This window comes from Calypte anna, chromosome 5A (assembly GCF_003957555.1).
Source record: "Calypte anna isolate BGI_N300 chromosome 5A, bCalAnn1_v1.p, whole genome shotgun sequence".
In the NCBI taxonomy this organism is placed as follows: Eukaryota; Metazoa; Chordata; class Aves; order Apodiformes; family Trochilidae; genus Calypte; species Calypte anna.
Window position 1 is genome coordinate 38,829,461 of NC_044251.1, and position 17,236 is coordinate 38,846,696.

At 44.9% G+C, this 17,236-nt stretch overlaps 1 protein-coding gene and 1 non-coding gene across 3 annotated transcripts; one reads left to right on the forward strand and one right to left on the reverse strand.

The window, feature by feature from the left end:
- Window positions 1-774: 774 nt before the first annotated feature.
- PSMA3 (proteasome subunit alpha 3) lies at window positions 775-14,444 on the reverse strand. 2 transcript variants are annotated; one of them, XM_030451946.1, is made up of 11 exons: window positions 14,368-14,444; window positions 13,375-13,457; window positions 11,531-11,654; window positions 10,135-10,236; window positions 9,936-10,009; window positions 9,314-9,386; window positions 8,317-8,382; window positions 3,999-4,045; window positions 1,656-1,723; window positions 1,448-1,512; window positions 775-961 (listed from the first exon to the last, which is right to left on the reverse strand). In XM_030451946.1, the coding sequence occupies exons 1-11, from the start codon at window positions 14,386-14,388 to the stop codon at window positions 917-919; spliced, it is 768 nt and encodes a 255-aa protein (XP_030307806.1). In that variant the 5' UTR covers window positions 14,389-14,444; the 3' UTR covers window positions 775-916. The 2 variants fall into 2 exon arrangements, with proteins under 2 accessions (XP_030307806.1, XP_030307808.1); XM_030451948.1 differs by lacking the exon at window positions 14,368-14,444 and adding an exon at window positions 13,545-13,621.
- Window positions 14,445-14,565: 121 nt separating this feature from the next.
- TRNAK-CUU lies at window positions 14,566-14,638 on the forward strand. The gene has a single exon. It is a non-coding gene; the product is annotated as a tRNA-Lys (tRNA).
- The last annotated feature ends 2,598 nt before the right edge of the window (window positions 14,639-17,236 follow it).

Below are 17,236 nucleotides of genomic sequence, written 5' to 3' on the forward strand. Positions count from 1 at the left end.
GATTGGTAATGGGTAGTACTAAGGCTGAGGAGTTCCTCACAAGAGAAGTGTGCATTTTAGATGAGGATGGCCATTAGAAGTGTAACTGCTTGCACAAGCAGGACTTCAATTTTAACTGAGTTTTAAGGCTCTGAACAGTTTGTTCCCTTGTCTTGCAAAACTTTGAAGTCACTAGGTTAGACAGCCTTTTTTCCTGGGAAGTGGGAAAAGAAAGCAGGAAAGCTTCCTTTCAACTGCTGGGAAGGTCAGCAATTGATAAAGCTGATGCAGAAGTGATTTAAGAAACCACAGCTGAATTAAGGTGTTTAAAAACAATGCTTAAGCATTAACTCCAGGTACATTCCTAAATAGATCTCTCTGCTTTAGACCTTAACCCAAGCACTATTTTAAATGGAATTTTTAATACTTCAGATGAAAGTTGCTCTTCTTGCTTGTTGTCTAGGCTGTCTTGGTATTTAGTTACCAGGTGTTTTACAGTGTGTTCTCCTCATTTCTGCCAAAAGCAAGCACAGACTGTGGCTATGACAGCAAACTGGTTAATCAAAGAGTAACCAAGCACTAATTTTAAATATCAAGCTCTGCAGATATTTAAACCAGAGACTTGACAAATTTTTAAGCAGATTGTTTTTCTGTACCTGGCCTGGCAGAAATAGTGCTGTAGTAGGTGGAATCAACACCAGTGTGATGGCATTTCCTTCTTAATGTCTGTTTTGAGGTAGAGTTGCTTCTTGATGCTGCTGGTTTATGCTTTTTTGAAATAAAAGCTAACAGACAAGTAAAATGGAAAATTTATTAGTGCAAGTTGGTCACTCAGGTTCTTCCAATGAGCACACAATAGCATCCCATGCTGACTACATGATAAACAAACCTGCTTTAAAGTTAAGAAAAGTTGAACTTGTCTTGAAGTAACAATGTGTTACATATTGTCATCATCTGATTCATCTTCCTCTTTCAAAGATTCCTATGGGGAAAAAAAAAGTTTTATGAAAAACTAGCTCAACAGTGGTTTAGTAATTCAGCCTTTAAAAAGCAAAACCAGTTCTTCTGTAGCTTCACAATCCTCTCCCTCCATCCAAAGCCATGCAGGCAGCAGGCCAGTTCACAAGTTTGAGGTAGTACTGAGCACCATCATTAATGCAGGGAGGGCAGAGCTCTCTCCACCTGCTTATCTCTAAAAACTGTTGAGGCAACCTGACTTACTACCTCTCCTACTCACACTACTCCTGCTGAGTTAATGCACTCACTCCTTGAGGAGAAGAAATGAGGCACCTATGTAAGCCTGCTGACTTACTCTGGTGTTGAAAGTAACAACTAACCCTGGATTACACTGTAACCTTCCCTGTTCTCACTTCAGAATAAGATCATCTAACCTGAAGTCATCTGTGTTCTATGTTCCTTCCACTCTAGACTTGTCAAGTACTGAGACAACACCAAAGTCAGACCTTACCTTGGCATATTTTTCTGCTTCTTCTCTGATGTCTTTGGGAACAATTTCATGTTTTCCATTGGTTACTGCCAATAAAAAGAGTACATCTTAAGCAGAATTCACACAAAGACTGTGTGACATACAGAGTGAACTTAAGGAGCAATATTTTACTTTAATTACAGTAGGTATACATTTTCTATAGTTTATAGAAATTACAGAAATACATTACTTTCTCCAACCCAGCTGAGTTCCAGCTCAAAAGCTTTATCCTTTACTTCATCATGAACTATGTAGATTCTGGAAGGAAAAGAGAAAGTACAGATTAGAACAGACTGATCAATAGGCTAAATACATTTTCTTCCTTTCACAGATTTGTTCTGCTGAAGTACTCTTGTGGTTAACAGCAGCTCTCCCCATGCTTTCTCCCCCACCCATCCACCCACACAAAAACTACAGAGAATTTTCCAGGCTTATTTGCTGGTGTAACAGTACATTAAATGATTACAGCTAAGATGCAGATTGAAATGTCCCAAGTTACCCTAATTAGAACAAACATGAAGATTCAAATACTGCAGAATGAAGGCCACATCATCACTGCTTGGTTCTGCCTCTTAGGAGTGTCCTATATTCCTCCTGTAAATCTTATTTCAGTTTAGGCTGGAGACTAAATCCTAATACCATCCATCTTGTGTCTAATTAGAAGCCTGCACATAGATCTCCGTACAGACTGCCCTGTGATTAAAATCCAACTCAAAGTGGTATTACAGAGTAAGCAGTAAAAGCACTCCTTAGTCTGGGGGATAAAAATGTTCCATTAAAGTAGCATCACTGATTTCACTGCACTGATTCCCTCCTCAGGGGCAGGATATGTAAAAAACTGAGTTGAGACAGCAACTCAAAACAATAAGAGAACTGAAAATAATTGTGGCTTCCCTTGTTGAGAGGGTGTATTGTATTCCTGCCTTTGTTCCATAAAGCAGATCAGAATCTGAACAATAGCAGCTACTTCTAGCCAATGTAGAAAGCTTGGAGATAGCAGAGGAAGGAGGGATACCTTGAGCACCACAACAACTACTTCCAGTAAAGCTTGATAAAAGTCTTGTGAAACAAATGTAAAAATAAAGTTAACCTTGGTGCCCAGCACTGCATGCTGGTGTTCTGCTCCCCTTCTGTCTGCCAGACTGGACTTGCTGATCATTGCCTAAGGTGATCTAGGGGCCTTTCTTATGTGTTCAGTGGCTCTCAAACCTTTTGCAGCAAAGTGAACCACTACAGGCTCTTGAAGAAACCATCACTTGAGACTCTGGCTAGTATTTTGGGGTTAAAAAATTATTTAAAATATTTTACATCTTTCTAAATGCTACCAGGGAGAAGATTTGAGCTTGAAAATCAGAACTGTATCTAGATTTGATGTTAAGCTTTGAGCTGAGGCAGAATTAAATAACAGAAGTCTTTATTATTTGAAAATCTGTGTCTTATTTATGCCATTTCAGAAGTGCTTTGAGGTCCTTGCTAGGTTTTAAGAACAGAAATCCCACTAATTCTTTGCCACGACAGCCTCAGATACAAACTCTGAAATAAGCCTGTGTGCTACAACACCAAAGATAGAAACATACTTATTAATCCTTTATAACACCCTAAGTAATAGCCACAAAATGCTGGAGATTACAGTTTTGCAGCTGTGGATTATTAAATTTGTGACAACCTGGAATACTTCCCTAAAGCATTAAAGTGTTGTAGATACCTGGAAGGATACTTGTATTTATTTCCAAAGACACTAATTCACAAAGTACTTTCAGGATACCTCTACCTCACTGAAAGTCTCTCTTTCCAATATCCTTTTCCCCATCACCAGTACATGACTGAGTGGTACCTTTCTTTCCTGTGAGTACACTGTCCTTACATAAAGTCTGTGGAAGAGTATTAGTGGCTATAAACAATTCTATCCCTGTTGTCTGAATTGCATAATTAACCCCAAATTAATTCAAATTTAATTATTTTCAGTCTTCTCATGTAGTCTAAAGGGTAATTATTGAAATGAGACCCCCTATATCCTAAGTAAGTCTTTAAACAAGTTATGCTGTGCTGCTTCTCTGAGCACTTGTGTCTTTTTTAGGCAAATACAAGGGCTGGGTCAAAGACCCAGCTCTGTTTCTGGCCTGCAGCTTCATGTCTGAAGCATCAGTTCAACCTCTGTACCAGTTTATAGCTCTTTCTACACAATCAGAACACCAAGGAGTTTGTTTTATGTGTCACCTGATTTATGTATTTTAAAACCACAGACTATATTCTGACAGTTTAACATTCAATCCACTGCTGCTACAAGCTGAACCTCTTAGAAACCAGCAGAAGAGATCAAAAGGCCTATTTTTTGTTTGACATTTTTCAGCATTATCTCACAAAAAGGGAAAAAAAATATTAATAGCAGACAATCCTAAAGTCAGCATGAACACTCATCTAAAAGAAGTGAAACCTGGTACCCAATTTAAAAGAAATTGCTTCAAATTTGAAACCAGAGCAAGCTCACCAATACGGATTTTTGTTGAGTTGGAAAAACAGGTTGGAGACTTACATTTTTGCAACCTCTTTAACAACATCACGGCAGGTCATTTCTTTCATCTGCAGACAAAAAAACCCCACCACAATTTAAGAGAATTCATTGGTTTCCATTTCCACAAGGCCTGAACATGAGCAGCTCACACAAGCCTCATGAGCTTATTATGTTCAGTGGTGATAAAAGTGGCAAAAAGTTGAAGAGAAGAACCTGATGTGCCTTTTAGCCTGTTTTATGTGATTCATTCTTCCAGGGAAGAATTTTACAACTGAAGGATCTCATGAAAAAACAGCTAGGTGGAAAATTCCCCAAGTTTAAAGCAATCATCAAGCTGGAAGCCTAGAAGCTGAGCAGATAAACCTTAGCACTGTAAAAGCCTAACTTGTTCTTAGATGCTTTCTGATCAACTGACATAAAATAACCACATGTACCATGCAGGTATTTATGGTATTTTAATGGTCTTTTTAATTATTTATGGTATGCACCATATTTTCATATATAATATTCATATTCTTTCTACATAGTACACCAACAATCTGAGTCTTATCAGCATTCTGTGCAAGCAGTTTTGACTTTCAAGTAATGCCCTAAGAGGGGAATATTATTACAAAGTTAAAAACCAACTGCATGCCTGAGCAACATCTCATTTCATATTTTCTCACTGCTATATATTACACTCTTCTGACAGTTTCAAAGTTAATCAAAACAAAGCCTCCTGCCAATTTCCATGACACAATAAACTTATGTTTTGTAGGTCAGGTATCCTGACAGCCAACCCTCCAGGGCTATGAGGTATTAACATATTCTACTATTTTTCATTAATGCAGTTTATCATCTTTTCCAGTGCTCAAAACGTTCTTAAAACCCCCGTGTGGAACCCAGTTTTGAGGCAGTGGGCAGCTGAGATGCCACCAGCCCTTTGTTCACGTTGAGTGTCAAAGCACTTCCTGTGGTGAAGCGCACCCCAGTGGAAGCAACGGGACACGGAAGAAATGTCCCTGCTTCGTAAGACACAGACCATGCCAGTCCCATCCCAAGGACTTCCCTAAACACAGACCCATTGCTCCAGCTCTTACATCTGTGACACAACCCATAAAGCACACAGCACTGCCTGCTCTGTACGACTATAACTTGGGTCACACAAACATTTGAAGCGAAAACCCAAGGGTCTGTGACTGTCATGCAAATGTCCTTCAGTTTTCTCTCATTAATGTATTTTGCCATTATACTTTTCCCACCAGAGATACATTAATTCCGCAGATAATAAAAGTAAACACTGGGCCCCTCGGTTCAGGAAGGAGATTGAGGTGCTGGAGCTGGTCCAAAGGAGGGCAACCAGGCTGGTGAAGGGATCCAGCACAAGTCCTGTGAGGAAGGGCTGAGGGAGCTGGGGGTGTTGAGGCTGGAGAAGAGGAGGCTCAGGGGAGACCTCATCACTCTCTACAACTCCCTGAAAGGAGGTTGGAGCCAGGAGGGGGTTGGGCTCTTTTCCCAGGCAACTCTCAGCAAGACAAGAGGGCAGGGTCTCAAGTTGTGCCAGGGGAGGTTTAGGTTGGAGATGAGAAAGAATTTCTTTCTGGAGAGGGTGATCAGGCATTGGAATGGGCTGCCCAGGGAAGTAGTGGATTCTCCGTGTCTGGAGATATTTCCAAAGAGCCTGGATGTGGCACTGAGTGCCATGGGCTGGGAACTGCAGTGGGAGTGGATCAAGGGTTGGACTTGATGATCTCTGAGGTCCCTTCCAACCCAGCTGATTCTATGATTCTGTGATTCTATGATAATGTCAGAGCTGCATGAGAAGCACTGTGGAAGAGATCAACAGATTCCAATGCAAAGGTTTTCCCACAGCTGAAAGGATCAGATATTTGCATGAGATGGAACAGATGTGATCAATGCAGTGTGGCACCCTCAGCTACATGCCAGAGTTTGGAATACTCTGTCCCCTCCCAGATGCAGTATCTGCTCTGCAGTACCTGTAAGGCAGGTTTCCAGTCTTGGCTGCCTGTTTGCTTTTTACTTTCCAACTGCAGTCATCTCTGCCACTGGAACAAACCTGAGCTGACAGGCTACTGCAGGCAGTATCACCCCACAAAAACCTTTTGTACTTCTTTTTTTTTTCCCCTAATTTCAGTTTTGACAAGTTCATCTCATCAAAATTAACTCTGGGCTGGAAAGCTGCCCAGTCTGCAGTTAACAAAAAGCATCAGCATGCAAGACTGGAGCTGGTTCACATCACTGTGACAGGATCACACACGTTACTGAAGACATTCTGTAAACAAGCTATTAAATAAATAAATGCAGCTAGGCCACAGGGCACACCACTTTTCCCATGCACTACACTTTACAGGCTCTCCTGTAGGGTTCATGTTACCTGTACAAAAAATCAGTTAAGAAAACAAATTTTGGAAAAATCCCAGCACTGCAGAGAAAATTAATTCCTGGGGTGGGTTATTTATTACTTATCTTTCTGCCAGTGTCCACATGTGGAAATTCAAATTATGATTTCTCAGACACCCATATTCCTGTAGGAAGATCAGATGATCTTGTAGGCTTCTCACTTTTAATTGGTACTCAAACATCTGACCAGATTCAAGACTGAATGAGGTGAGTTCTGAAATAGTCCTGCCTGTAATTATTCAGTTCTGATACCAGAGCACCAGAATCAGACTGTTCTTAAAAGCACAACAACCATCTAAACTCTGAACCTTTCAATGAACACCAGTGATCTGCAGACTGAAACCACAGATGAGATGCAAGCAGAGTATCAAGTAAGGATTACCTGACAGAAGGGTTGCCCCATCTTAATTGTCTCCAAGGGTGTCAGATATTAAAAGGACAGAAATCTTTTAGAATTTTAACAGTTCTACATCAGCTTAAGGCACACACCAGTACATCCCAGTGGTCTCCTCTCCACAGGCTGGTTTTACACAGCCAGCTGTTTGCACGTTCATTCACAAGGCTACAAAACACCTTGGCAGTCTGCACTCACAGAACTTTCTTTTAGCACTTCACAAGTTAAGAGCAGTGTGCAAGGAGGAAATGCTGAAGAGAAATGGCTTTTTGGTAACAACAGTGGTGTGCCACACAGTACTACTTGTACTCTTCCTAGTGTTCACAGCACGAAAGTCCTTTTCATCTGACATATAAAGATGTTTTGAAAAGTGTATTATAGTCTGCAGTAACTTTCTGAAAAAAAAGGCAGTACCTCAGCACCAGCACCTGGGAAACACAGTCTCATCTGGCAAGTATTTTATTTTTCATAGAATCATAGAACTGGCTGGGTTGGAAGGGACCTCGGAGATCATCAAGTCCAACCCTTGATCCACTCCCACTGCAGTTCCCAGCCCATGGCACTCAGTGCCACATCCAGGCTCTTTGGAAATATCTCCAGACACGGAGAATCCACTACTTCCCTGGGCAGCCCATTCCAATGCCTGATCACCCTCTCCAGAAAGAAATTCTTTCTCATCTCCAACCTAAACCTCCCCTGGCACAACTTGAGACCCTGCCCTCTTGTCTTGCTGAGAGTTGCCTGGGAAAAGAGCCCAACCCCCGCCTGGCTCCAACCTCCTTTCAGGGAGTTGTAGAGAGTGATGAGGTCTCCCCTGAGCCTCCTCTTCTCCAGCCTCAACACCCCCAGCTCCCTCAGCCCTTCCTCACAGCACTTGTGCTGGATCCCTTCACAGCCTCCTTGCTCTTCTCTGGACCTGCTCCAGCACCTCAACCTCCTTCCTGAGCTGAGGGGCCCAGAACTGGACACAGGACTCAAGCTGTGGCCTCACCAGGGCTGAGCACAGGGGCAGAATCCCTTCCCTGGACCTGCTGGCCACGCTGTTCCTGATCCAGGCCAGGATGCCATTGGCCTTCTTGGCCACCTGGGTTTTCATGTTTTCCCAGTCCTATTATTCCAGAGGTTCAAAATTCTGTAGCTCCATTCATTGTCCTGAACAAGACCAGCTTTTTTCAACTTTCTAAACAAAAGAATTATCTCAAGACTTTGGAAAAACAAAAGCAACACCACCTTGTACAAAGCTGCCCTAAGGTTTTCACTCACAACTAAAAACTTAAAGACTTTATATTCACTCCTTTGCTTGCTGGCTCACATGGGAGTCTGTTTATGATCCCTGTTTAAATGTGTGCACTCCCTACAGACCACCCATTGCCTAGGGGTAAGACTTGGGAAATAACTGCTCTTAGAGAGCCTCCTACAACATACAAGGAAATATTTTATCTGCTTCTCTTCTATTTGTAGATTTTAGGCAATTAAAAAGGTAACATAATAAGCTAGAGATACATTTTGAAACAGCACAACAAAATTGTAACATCTGACACATACCTGAAGTTTTTCTATCTCCGTTTTTGCAGCCTGTCTGGCTTTGCCAATGGCACACCCCCAATAACCCTTAAAAAAAAAAAAAAACAAAAACAAATTATGCAAATTTAATTAAATACTAAGTCCTGTACAGTCCTTCCTATCACTTAGCACAGCACAGTCCCCATACAACTCACACAGCAAGAGGCTAATAAATCACAGTAAACCTTGGTATTGTTCTGTCTTGGGACACATTCCCAAATGAACAGAACCCAGTTACTGGAATAAGTACAACTGTGCTGATAGAAAAGAGAAGTGCTCACTGGTTCCTGGACAGAAACACATCTGCAACATGTGTTCCAACAGGTAATTTCTTTTATTGTTACTACAGTAAATGGAAGAGCAAACTACAGCTGGAGTCCTGCAGGATCCAAAAAAACCCCAAGCAACCTTCCATGAAAATATGCTGAAAGTAAGCATATAAAAATCAAGCACTTCTATTCCCCTCCAGAGCTACAGTATGGGACATACTGAGAGAAAATTAAAAAAAAAACAATGTCCTGTGTGTAACAGGCAGCACTGACAACAATTAACAGAAGTACCTGATTGATTGGACTTGCTGTTAGGAGCCAGTGCCACAGGTATTGAAGGAAGGGGGTACCACTACAGTACTTGCCCTTTTGGGGCAGTACATGGGACTTTTAATTGTATTAATTAAATTGTATTATTTTAATTGTTTTTAATTGTCCAGGTGGAACAAAGTCCCAAATTTCTGAGACATAAGCTTTAAAACTAGTGTTATGGCACCTCTACTTGTGAGATGGACAGTATGTGTTTAACAACTACACACAAATGAGCAAAACCCAGCTCTCTTCATTTTAAGCAGTGATTCATCAGAGATACTGCCAGACAAAAAGAGAAAAAAAAATTAACAGCTCTTATGGAACAACACTATGTTCCTAACTCAGGATTTCTAAAAGGGGAACTTATGGCAAGACAGAAATATTTCTGACACACTCACGTATGAAACTCCTGATGGATCAATCATGTACAGCTGTGCACCATCATCCTCATCATAGGACCCCAGCATGAAACTGAGGGGAAAAGTGAAATTAAAAACATTTCTTCTACCAGCACAAACTCAGGTTTTCTACATTCTTCCTGGAGCAGAACTCCTACTGTCCTGTTACATTCAATTAAGCAATTTGTCTGCACACTTCAGTGTTGCCACAACAACCAAGCACCTGGAGGTTGCCAGAAAAATATCAGTAATGTAGAAAGCAGCTCAGAGTTTATCAGTCCCTTTGTACTAGAGCTGCACAGTAGCTGTAACCTGTGCAGCAGGATGATTGCAAACTAAAGTTCTGCTTTCATCATCATCACAAACTTAATAGCAGCAACTCTTTAAGCTCTCAAATTCAGGGACAAGTTGCCCACCTCTGGAGAGCCTGGCATGCTCTTATGCCAACCTGAATTCTTCACCCCAGGGTTTTGCAGACACACAAAAAAGGAAGGGGGAGGGAATTTACAAGCTGCTTTGTAGGTTATTAATTCCAAGTTTAAAAAGAGAACTCAGGCAACCCAAGTAGTTCCAGCAACTGTGAAACAAAAAGATACAAAGAGCCCATGTTTGAAAGACTGACCTGCAGCCAAAAGGTCTGACAGCACTGTACAGGGTGTAGGCATGCACGTACATGGCCACTCTGTCTGCAAGGTGCTAAGTGGAGAAAGGAAAAAAAACCAACCAAGCATTGGAAACCTTTATTACAGAGATAAGTAAACCTCAAGTAATAAAAATCTTACTCTCTGTGGCAAAGGAAGAAAGCTGCAGGAATTTCTTACCTTCAGTGGAATGTCATAGCCGTAGTTGGACCTAAAGTTTGAAGCCTCTTCTCTTGCAATGTCTGCCAGAGAGCGAGCATCTGCCAGGAGTCCTGCAACTGCCTGGAATGAGAGCTGAGATCAGCCAGGCCAGACCAACAGCTTCAGCACACCAGTGGGCAAAAGGCAATTTACCTGATTTAACAGAATTTTATGTACAAGTGAACTCAAAACTATCCATCTCTACCAGGCTCAAAACCTGTCAGTATGGTTATAAATTCATAGAGAATTCTTCTCTAGGCAAAGCAATAACCAAAATTATTATAGTACCTTATGATTTGTCACAACTACACTAAGCCAAACAATACTTGATATAAAATACATCAAACAGACTGTTTCAGGCATTTCTGTCACAGTAACCACTACCTGATATCACTATCAGGGATAGGAAGGATATTGAGGTGCTGGAGCAGGTCCAAAGGAGGGCAACCAGGCTGGTGAAGGGACTTGAGCACAGACCCTATGAGGAGAGGCTGAGGGAGCTGGGGGTGTTGAGGCTGGAGAAGAGGAGGCTCAGGGGAGACCTCATCACTCTCTCCAACTCCCTGAAAGGAGGCTGGAGCCAGGGGGGGGGTTGGGCTCTTTTCCCAGGCAACTCTCAACAAGACAAGAGGGCAGGGTCTCAAGTTGTGCCAGGGGAGGTTTAGGTTGGAGATTAGAAAGAATTTCTTTCTGGAGAGGGTGATCAGGCATTGGAATGGGCTGCCCAGGGAAGTAGTGGATTCTCCGTGTCTGGAGATATTTCCAAAGAGCCTGGATGTGGCACTGAGTGCCATGGGCTGGGAACCGCAGTGGGAGTGGATCAAGGGTTGGACTTGATGATCTCTGAGGTCCCTTCCAACCCAGCCAATTCTGTGATTCTATGATTCATACACTGGTCTTTTAAGAATTCAGCAGACTCCCAATTAAAAAATCTTTGTTTAGATAAATCTTTTATGTAGCATGTTTTCAAAAATCTTTTTTTAGATAAATCTTTTATGTTTATGTTTTCCCCTTAACAGATCTTATTGTTAACTGTGTAAGAAAGTACCACTGTAACACTTTTATTTATATTTATATTCAGGTCTGCACAACTGGAATGCTGAAAAACATTAAAAAATATTAAAACAGCCTCAAAATATGTCCATTTTTTATTATAAATCTGAATTCTAATTATATATATCTGTGCAACCAAGAATAAATTACAGAAAACAGTAAGAAAACCACAGTGGTATCTCTGTACACAGAAACATTATGTTCTTAATCTACTTATTGGTTCTGCCATTCATAAGATTTCTACTTTTGAAGGTAAAACTGATGAAATTTTACTTTATGAAATAAAAACCTGATGAAAACCTGCAGTGAAGCAGCACCTTACCATGCCCACGTGTCTGTCAACATTAAAGAGCCGTTTGTTAGAACCCTCTTCATAAAGCTTGGACAGAACTAATTTTTCCACTCCAAAGACAACACCATCTTTGCATCTTATCCCAATTGCTGTACTGAAAGACAAGAGCAGTGTAAGCTTCTCACACAGAACTGCAGTGTAAAACAGCCAACAGAATTAATCAAATACTAGAAACCACATTATTTCCCCAGAAGCAGCTTTGTTAACAACTCCACCACTGAAGACAACAAAGGGAGGGGAAAAAAGCCAAAGCTCACAAATCTACAAACGTTTTCTTAAACAAAGAAGGAGGGGGCTGCCAAAATTCCCTCCCTCTCAGTTTTGAACAAATGACACACAGTGGTGGCACCATTTGGAGCAAGGGTACAGCAACTGAGCTGCATGATACTGGTGTAAAAACCAGACTGTTCATTTTCCCCCTTTTTGGTAAATTGATGTCAGAGACACAACATCTCAAGGGTTGGACTTGATGATCTCTGAGATCCCTTCCAACCCAGCCAGTTCTATGATTCTATTAGGAAGGATATCAAGGTGCTGGAGCAGGTCCAAAGGAGGCAACTGGGCTGGTGAAGGGACTCGAGCACAGATCCTATGAGGAGAGGCTGAGGGAGCTGGGGGTGTTGAGGCTGGAGAAGAGGAGGCTCAGGGGAGACCTCATCACTCTCTACAACTCCCTGAAAAGAGGTTGGAGCCAGGGGGGGGTTGGGCTCTTTTCCCAGGCAACTCTCAGCAAGACAAGAGGGCAGGGTCTCAAGTTGTGCCAGGGGAGGTTTAGGTTGGAGATGAGAAAGAATTTCTTTCTGGAGAGGGTGATCAGGCATTGGAATGGGCTGCCCAGGGAAGTAGTGGATTCTCCGTGTCTGGAGATATTTCCAAAGAGCCTGGATGTGGCACTGAGTGCCATGGGCTGGGAACTGCAGTGGGAGTGGATCAAGGGTTGGACTTGAGGATCTCTGAGGTCCCTTCCAACCCAGCTGATTCTGTGATCTCTACCCCTCAAAAATGGCACCATTGGGCATAACTCACCAACCACACCATCAACTGCCTCACAAAGTGCTTTGGATGATGTAGTCCAAGCCCTGCCAATCTTCCTGCCACCAGAGCACTGCTGGGATTCTCACCTCACAGCATTCCTCTGGGTGTCTACCCAAGGGAAGACGGAGACAGAGAAGCTGATGAGGCTCTGACAGCAGTGAGAAGTCCTCAGCTTCCTGAGGAATCCATAGGCAGCTCCTAGAGATGCAGGAGGCCCCGACCATGTTGCTCTATAAGTGCCTGAAGCCACATCCATAAAATGGGCAGTTAGGTGCTGCTACAGCTCCACTACCACAGTAGCTGAGCACCTTACACATATTAATGAGCCCTGCAATCAGGATTTGCCCCAAAGCATTATGGTTTTATTGCCCTTAACACACATGAGTAAGTTTACTGCCTCCCTTTGCATTCTCCACAAGGCAAAGTAAAAGATGATTATACTCCTTCCAGGCTTAATTTGAAGCCTCTTGAAATGGACCTGGGGACACCCTTGCTCAGAAGTCATATAATCATAGAATTGGCTGGGTTGGAAGGGACCTCAGAGATCATCAAGTCCAACCCTTGATCCACTCCCACTGCAGTTCCCAGCCCATGGCACTCAGTGCCACATCCAGGCTCTTTGGAAAGATCTCCAGACACGGAGAATCCACTGCTTCCCTGGGGAAGTAGTTTTATCAAGATCATTTTCTCTGCAGTGCCATCATCATGCGTGTCTGGAGCAACCACACAGCTCTGAAAGAACCAATCCACAGAGGGAGATGCAGACTTTTGTATCTTACCTACTGTTCTCCACAGCTTTCATAGCATATTCGACTTGAAACACTCTGCCATCTGGAGAAAACGTGGAGGCTGACAGGTCGTACTGGAGAAGAAAAGAAAAAAAACCAATCACATCCCACTGTTTTCAGAAGAAGTTTGGGTTTTTAATTTAAAAATAAAGGGCTGGCACCTGTGTGCCATAAGTGGCTGGGAAGGATCAGAAGCAGGCTGGGTACACGCAGAAAACCTACAGGAACTTTCTGTGTGCTTTAAAAGAAAACTTAATATAATTTCTGGAAAAAATAAAATATATTTAATAGCAGGAATACAGCTCAAATGCTTTGGATCACTTTATGCAGGCTCCCTCCCTGCTGCCAGAGCACCTCAGACTTGCGGGTCGGCACCACAGAGACCTGAGAGCTCCCCGACTCCTGCTGCAGAGCCCGTGACCGAACCCAAACCGCAGCCTCACTTTATGCCCCCGAAACCCGGGTGACAACCGAACCGAACCGAGGGCCACGCCTGGACCAGAACCCCGCCAGCCCGGCGAGGCCTGGGCGAACCCCCGGAGCAGAACAAAGCAGCCCCCCCGCTCGCAGCCCAGGCCCGCCCCGGGCTCTGCCGTTCCCCTCCGGACCGGCCTCATCCCCGCACCACCCGAACCCGACCCGGGGCAGACCCGGCCCTGCCCACCCCACCGGGCCCCGGCCCGCCCCCTCCTCTGCTTCCCTCGGCCTAACGGGCCGCAGTGACTCAGCAGCGGCCCAGGCCCCGCTGTGCCTGAGCGGCCGAGCTGCCTGACAGACCGCCCGCCTCCCGCCTCCCGCCAGGCCCCGCCGCCACCGCGCTACCGGCGGGGCCGAGCGCAGGGGAAGGGGAGCTGCAGATGCTCCCCCCGAGGCTGCCCCCCCCCCCCCCCATCCCGCCGCCGAGCCGCTGACAGAAGACGGAGCCCACGCGTTCTGACGGGGTGGGAGGGGAGGGAAGTGCAGGGCCCGCAGGGCCGCACTCACCCCGGTACCGATGGAGCTCATGGTGGCGGCCGCCTCAGCACAGCCCGACCGAGCCTCCCCACCACCCCCCCAACAACGCCCGCTCTCATTGGCCCCCGCGACGGCCAATCAGCGCAGGGAAGCAGCGGAGAGCAGCCGCGCCAGGGCGATGATCGCTTGATGTCGGGAAGGGCAGGCGGCAGGAAGGCGCAGCAGAGCGCCCGGCTAGCTCAGTCGGTAGAGCATGGGACTCTTAATCCCAGGGTCGTGGGTTCGAGCCCCACGTTGGGCGAGTGGCTTTTTCCTTTTCTCTGCGCCTCTTTTTTTCCCTTCCCGATCTCCATTTTTTTTGAAGGGCTCTAGGTGTGAAATCTCCCCTCTCAGGAGCTCTGAGGGAAATTCACCTCTCACACAAGGAGGGACCTCGGAAGGAAACGTCCCGAGTGCAGCCGCAGCCCGGGTGCTGTCAGCGGGGTCTGAGGTAAACGCTGCGCTGCTGGGGAAAAAAACCCACCAAACATAACTAAAGGGTAATTTTTATAAATTATCAGGAAGCAGGACTCGAGTGCAGGTGGGAAAACACCGTGTGGGCTCCCTCGGGGGCGGAGAAACCTTACAGGGAGGTTTGGGTGGAGAGGAGAGGCAGAGGAAATCCCAGGGAAGCAGCGGGACCGGCTGCTTCCCCACCAGGGAAATGGTGGAGTCCCGGTGCCTGAAGGTGTTAAAAAATAAAACAATGAAATGTGGCGTTTCAGGAGATGATTTAGTGGTGTGGAACTGACAGTTGGTGACCTTGAAGGTCCTTTCACACCTTGGTGATTTAAGAAGAGCAAGTGCAGGGTGTTCAGCCTGGGATGGAGCAATCCTGGTTCTACACAATGCACTGGGAACAAGGGGCTCAAAGATCCTTCAGTAAGGGTGGAACGGGCTCCCCAGGGAAGTGGTCACAGCACCAAGGCTGTCAGAGGACAAGGAACACCTGGATGATGCTCTCAGTCACAAGAGTTTGGTTTAGTTCTGTGAGGAGCAGGGAGTTGGACTCAGTGATCCTTCTGGGTCCCTTCCCACTGGAGATACTGGTTCTGTGGGAAAGATGAGGGGAAGGAGTTAAAGCCCCATCCCCAGGGCCCTCAGCAGGCATGAGGCAGACTGCAACAGGCAAAGCAGTGACTATGGTGAAATATTATATCATACCCTGTCAGCAGGACTTGCTTGGCTGGAGATATTTGCTTGGCTAATGCCTACCTTCAGGAATAACATCCAGTCCGGAATCAGGAACTTAGGAGTAAAAGCCTCCAGTTACTGCAGGGGGTTGTGTCTGTCACTGTCTGTCCTGATAAAACACTTGAGTTCACTGTGAATTTGTGCCTGGATCCTTGTGATGCCATGTAGAAGAGGAACTACAACATGCAGGCTGGAAAAATGTCAGCCAGATCCCCTTCTACATGCTGTGTAAGGGCTTTCCAGGGGTAGTTGTTGTGAGAAGCAGGTAACAGCCTTTCCTTAAACACTTTGATGATAAAAGAATCCTGTTTTCAGTCCTTAGCAGGTCAAGGGACTCTGCTTTAAACCTATCAGTAACACAGGAGTTAGGATTTATAGTTGTGCAGTGTGAAACAGCGGCTGTTGAAGCTGTTCCAGTGATGCAGAAACCCCAGAGAAGAAAAGAGTGGGCAGGATGACACAGAACACACTGGCAGACACTGGGCTTGTGGAAGGTCAGTACAGAAATACCCCTGGAAAGGGAAGGGCTCAGAGCATTCTGCATTTCCTCAGCTGCAGTCCTGCTGCAGTTCAGGAAAATGACATCACTGCACCACCACAAAGAGAGGCTCTGGAGGAACTGAGTCCTCCTGTGTCTCCTTCCCACTGAGAACTACTCCCAGACATGAGTAATTCCTCCCAGCAACAGGGGACTCGTGCCCTTGGCAAACTCTTCTTTCAGGAGCAAGCCTGGGTGGGCTTCTGAACCCAGTAAGATGCTGGATGCAGTTCTGGGTGGGTGCAGTTCTTACTGAGGAGACACAACCTGGGGCATGGAGCTGGCAATTATTCACATTTTAAATGTTAATGTAGAGCAGAGCTTGGCTCTTCACCCAGAACTAAGGATAACTCTCTGCACCTTGTGGTGAAACATCCTCCATCTAGCAAGTCTGTAATCACATCACAGGCTGGGAGCAAGTTAGGAGCAGGGATGCAGCAGGTTGGTCTCCAAAAACTGCAATTTTTTTTTTTCCCCATTTTGCTTTATCAAACACAAATGTTGCAATCATCTGGACTTTCTGAAGTCATGAAGAACCCTACTGGTAACCTCAATCCACAGGTTGAGCTGTGGACTGCACAGTGGGGACCTGCTGGAGGAGATGCCCTCAACCTCACTGCAGGGGAGATAAAAGGGCTTGGTGAGGACAAAGAAGTGAGAGTGAAGGCTGAAAACACTCCAGAAAACAAAGGGAATGCTGGTAGTTGAGGAATCTGTTGGGGAATGAACATTCCCAAGGGAATGAAACCACTAAAGGGCTGCAGGCTTACAGAAGCAAAACAGCAAGAAGCCTGAGATGTGAAAGAGCAGACAGGATGGGAACACAGGTACCCAGCTGGAGAGGTTTAAGTCCATTTTTCCAAGCCCAGGCTTGACAGACAGAACACATTCCCTGTGTCAGGAAATGCCATTCTCATCCTCAGGCTGCCCTCTGGTATTTAAAAATATAAAATCCATAAAATTTCACCCATTTGACCTGGAAACCCAGAAAGTGCTTGGACTGGAGACTCTCACATGGCTCAAAGAAGCCCCAGTCAGGCCCCAGTGTGCTTTGAGGACTAAGAAATGATCCCTCAAAACCCATCCTCATTCTGGGACTATAAACCAACCACTAACATCTACTCACAG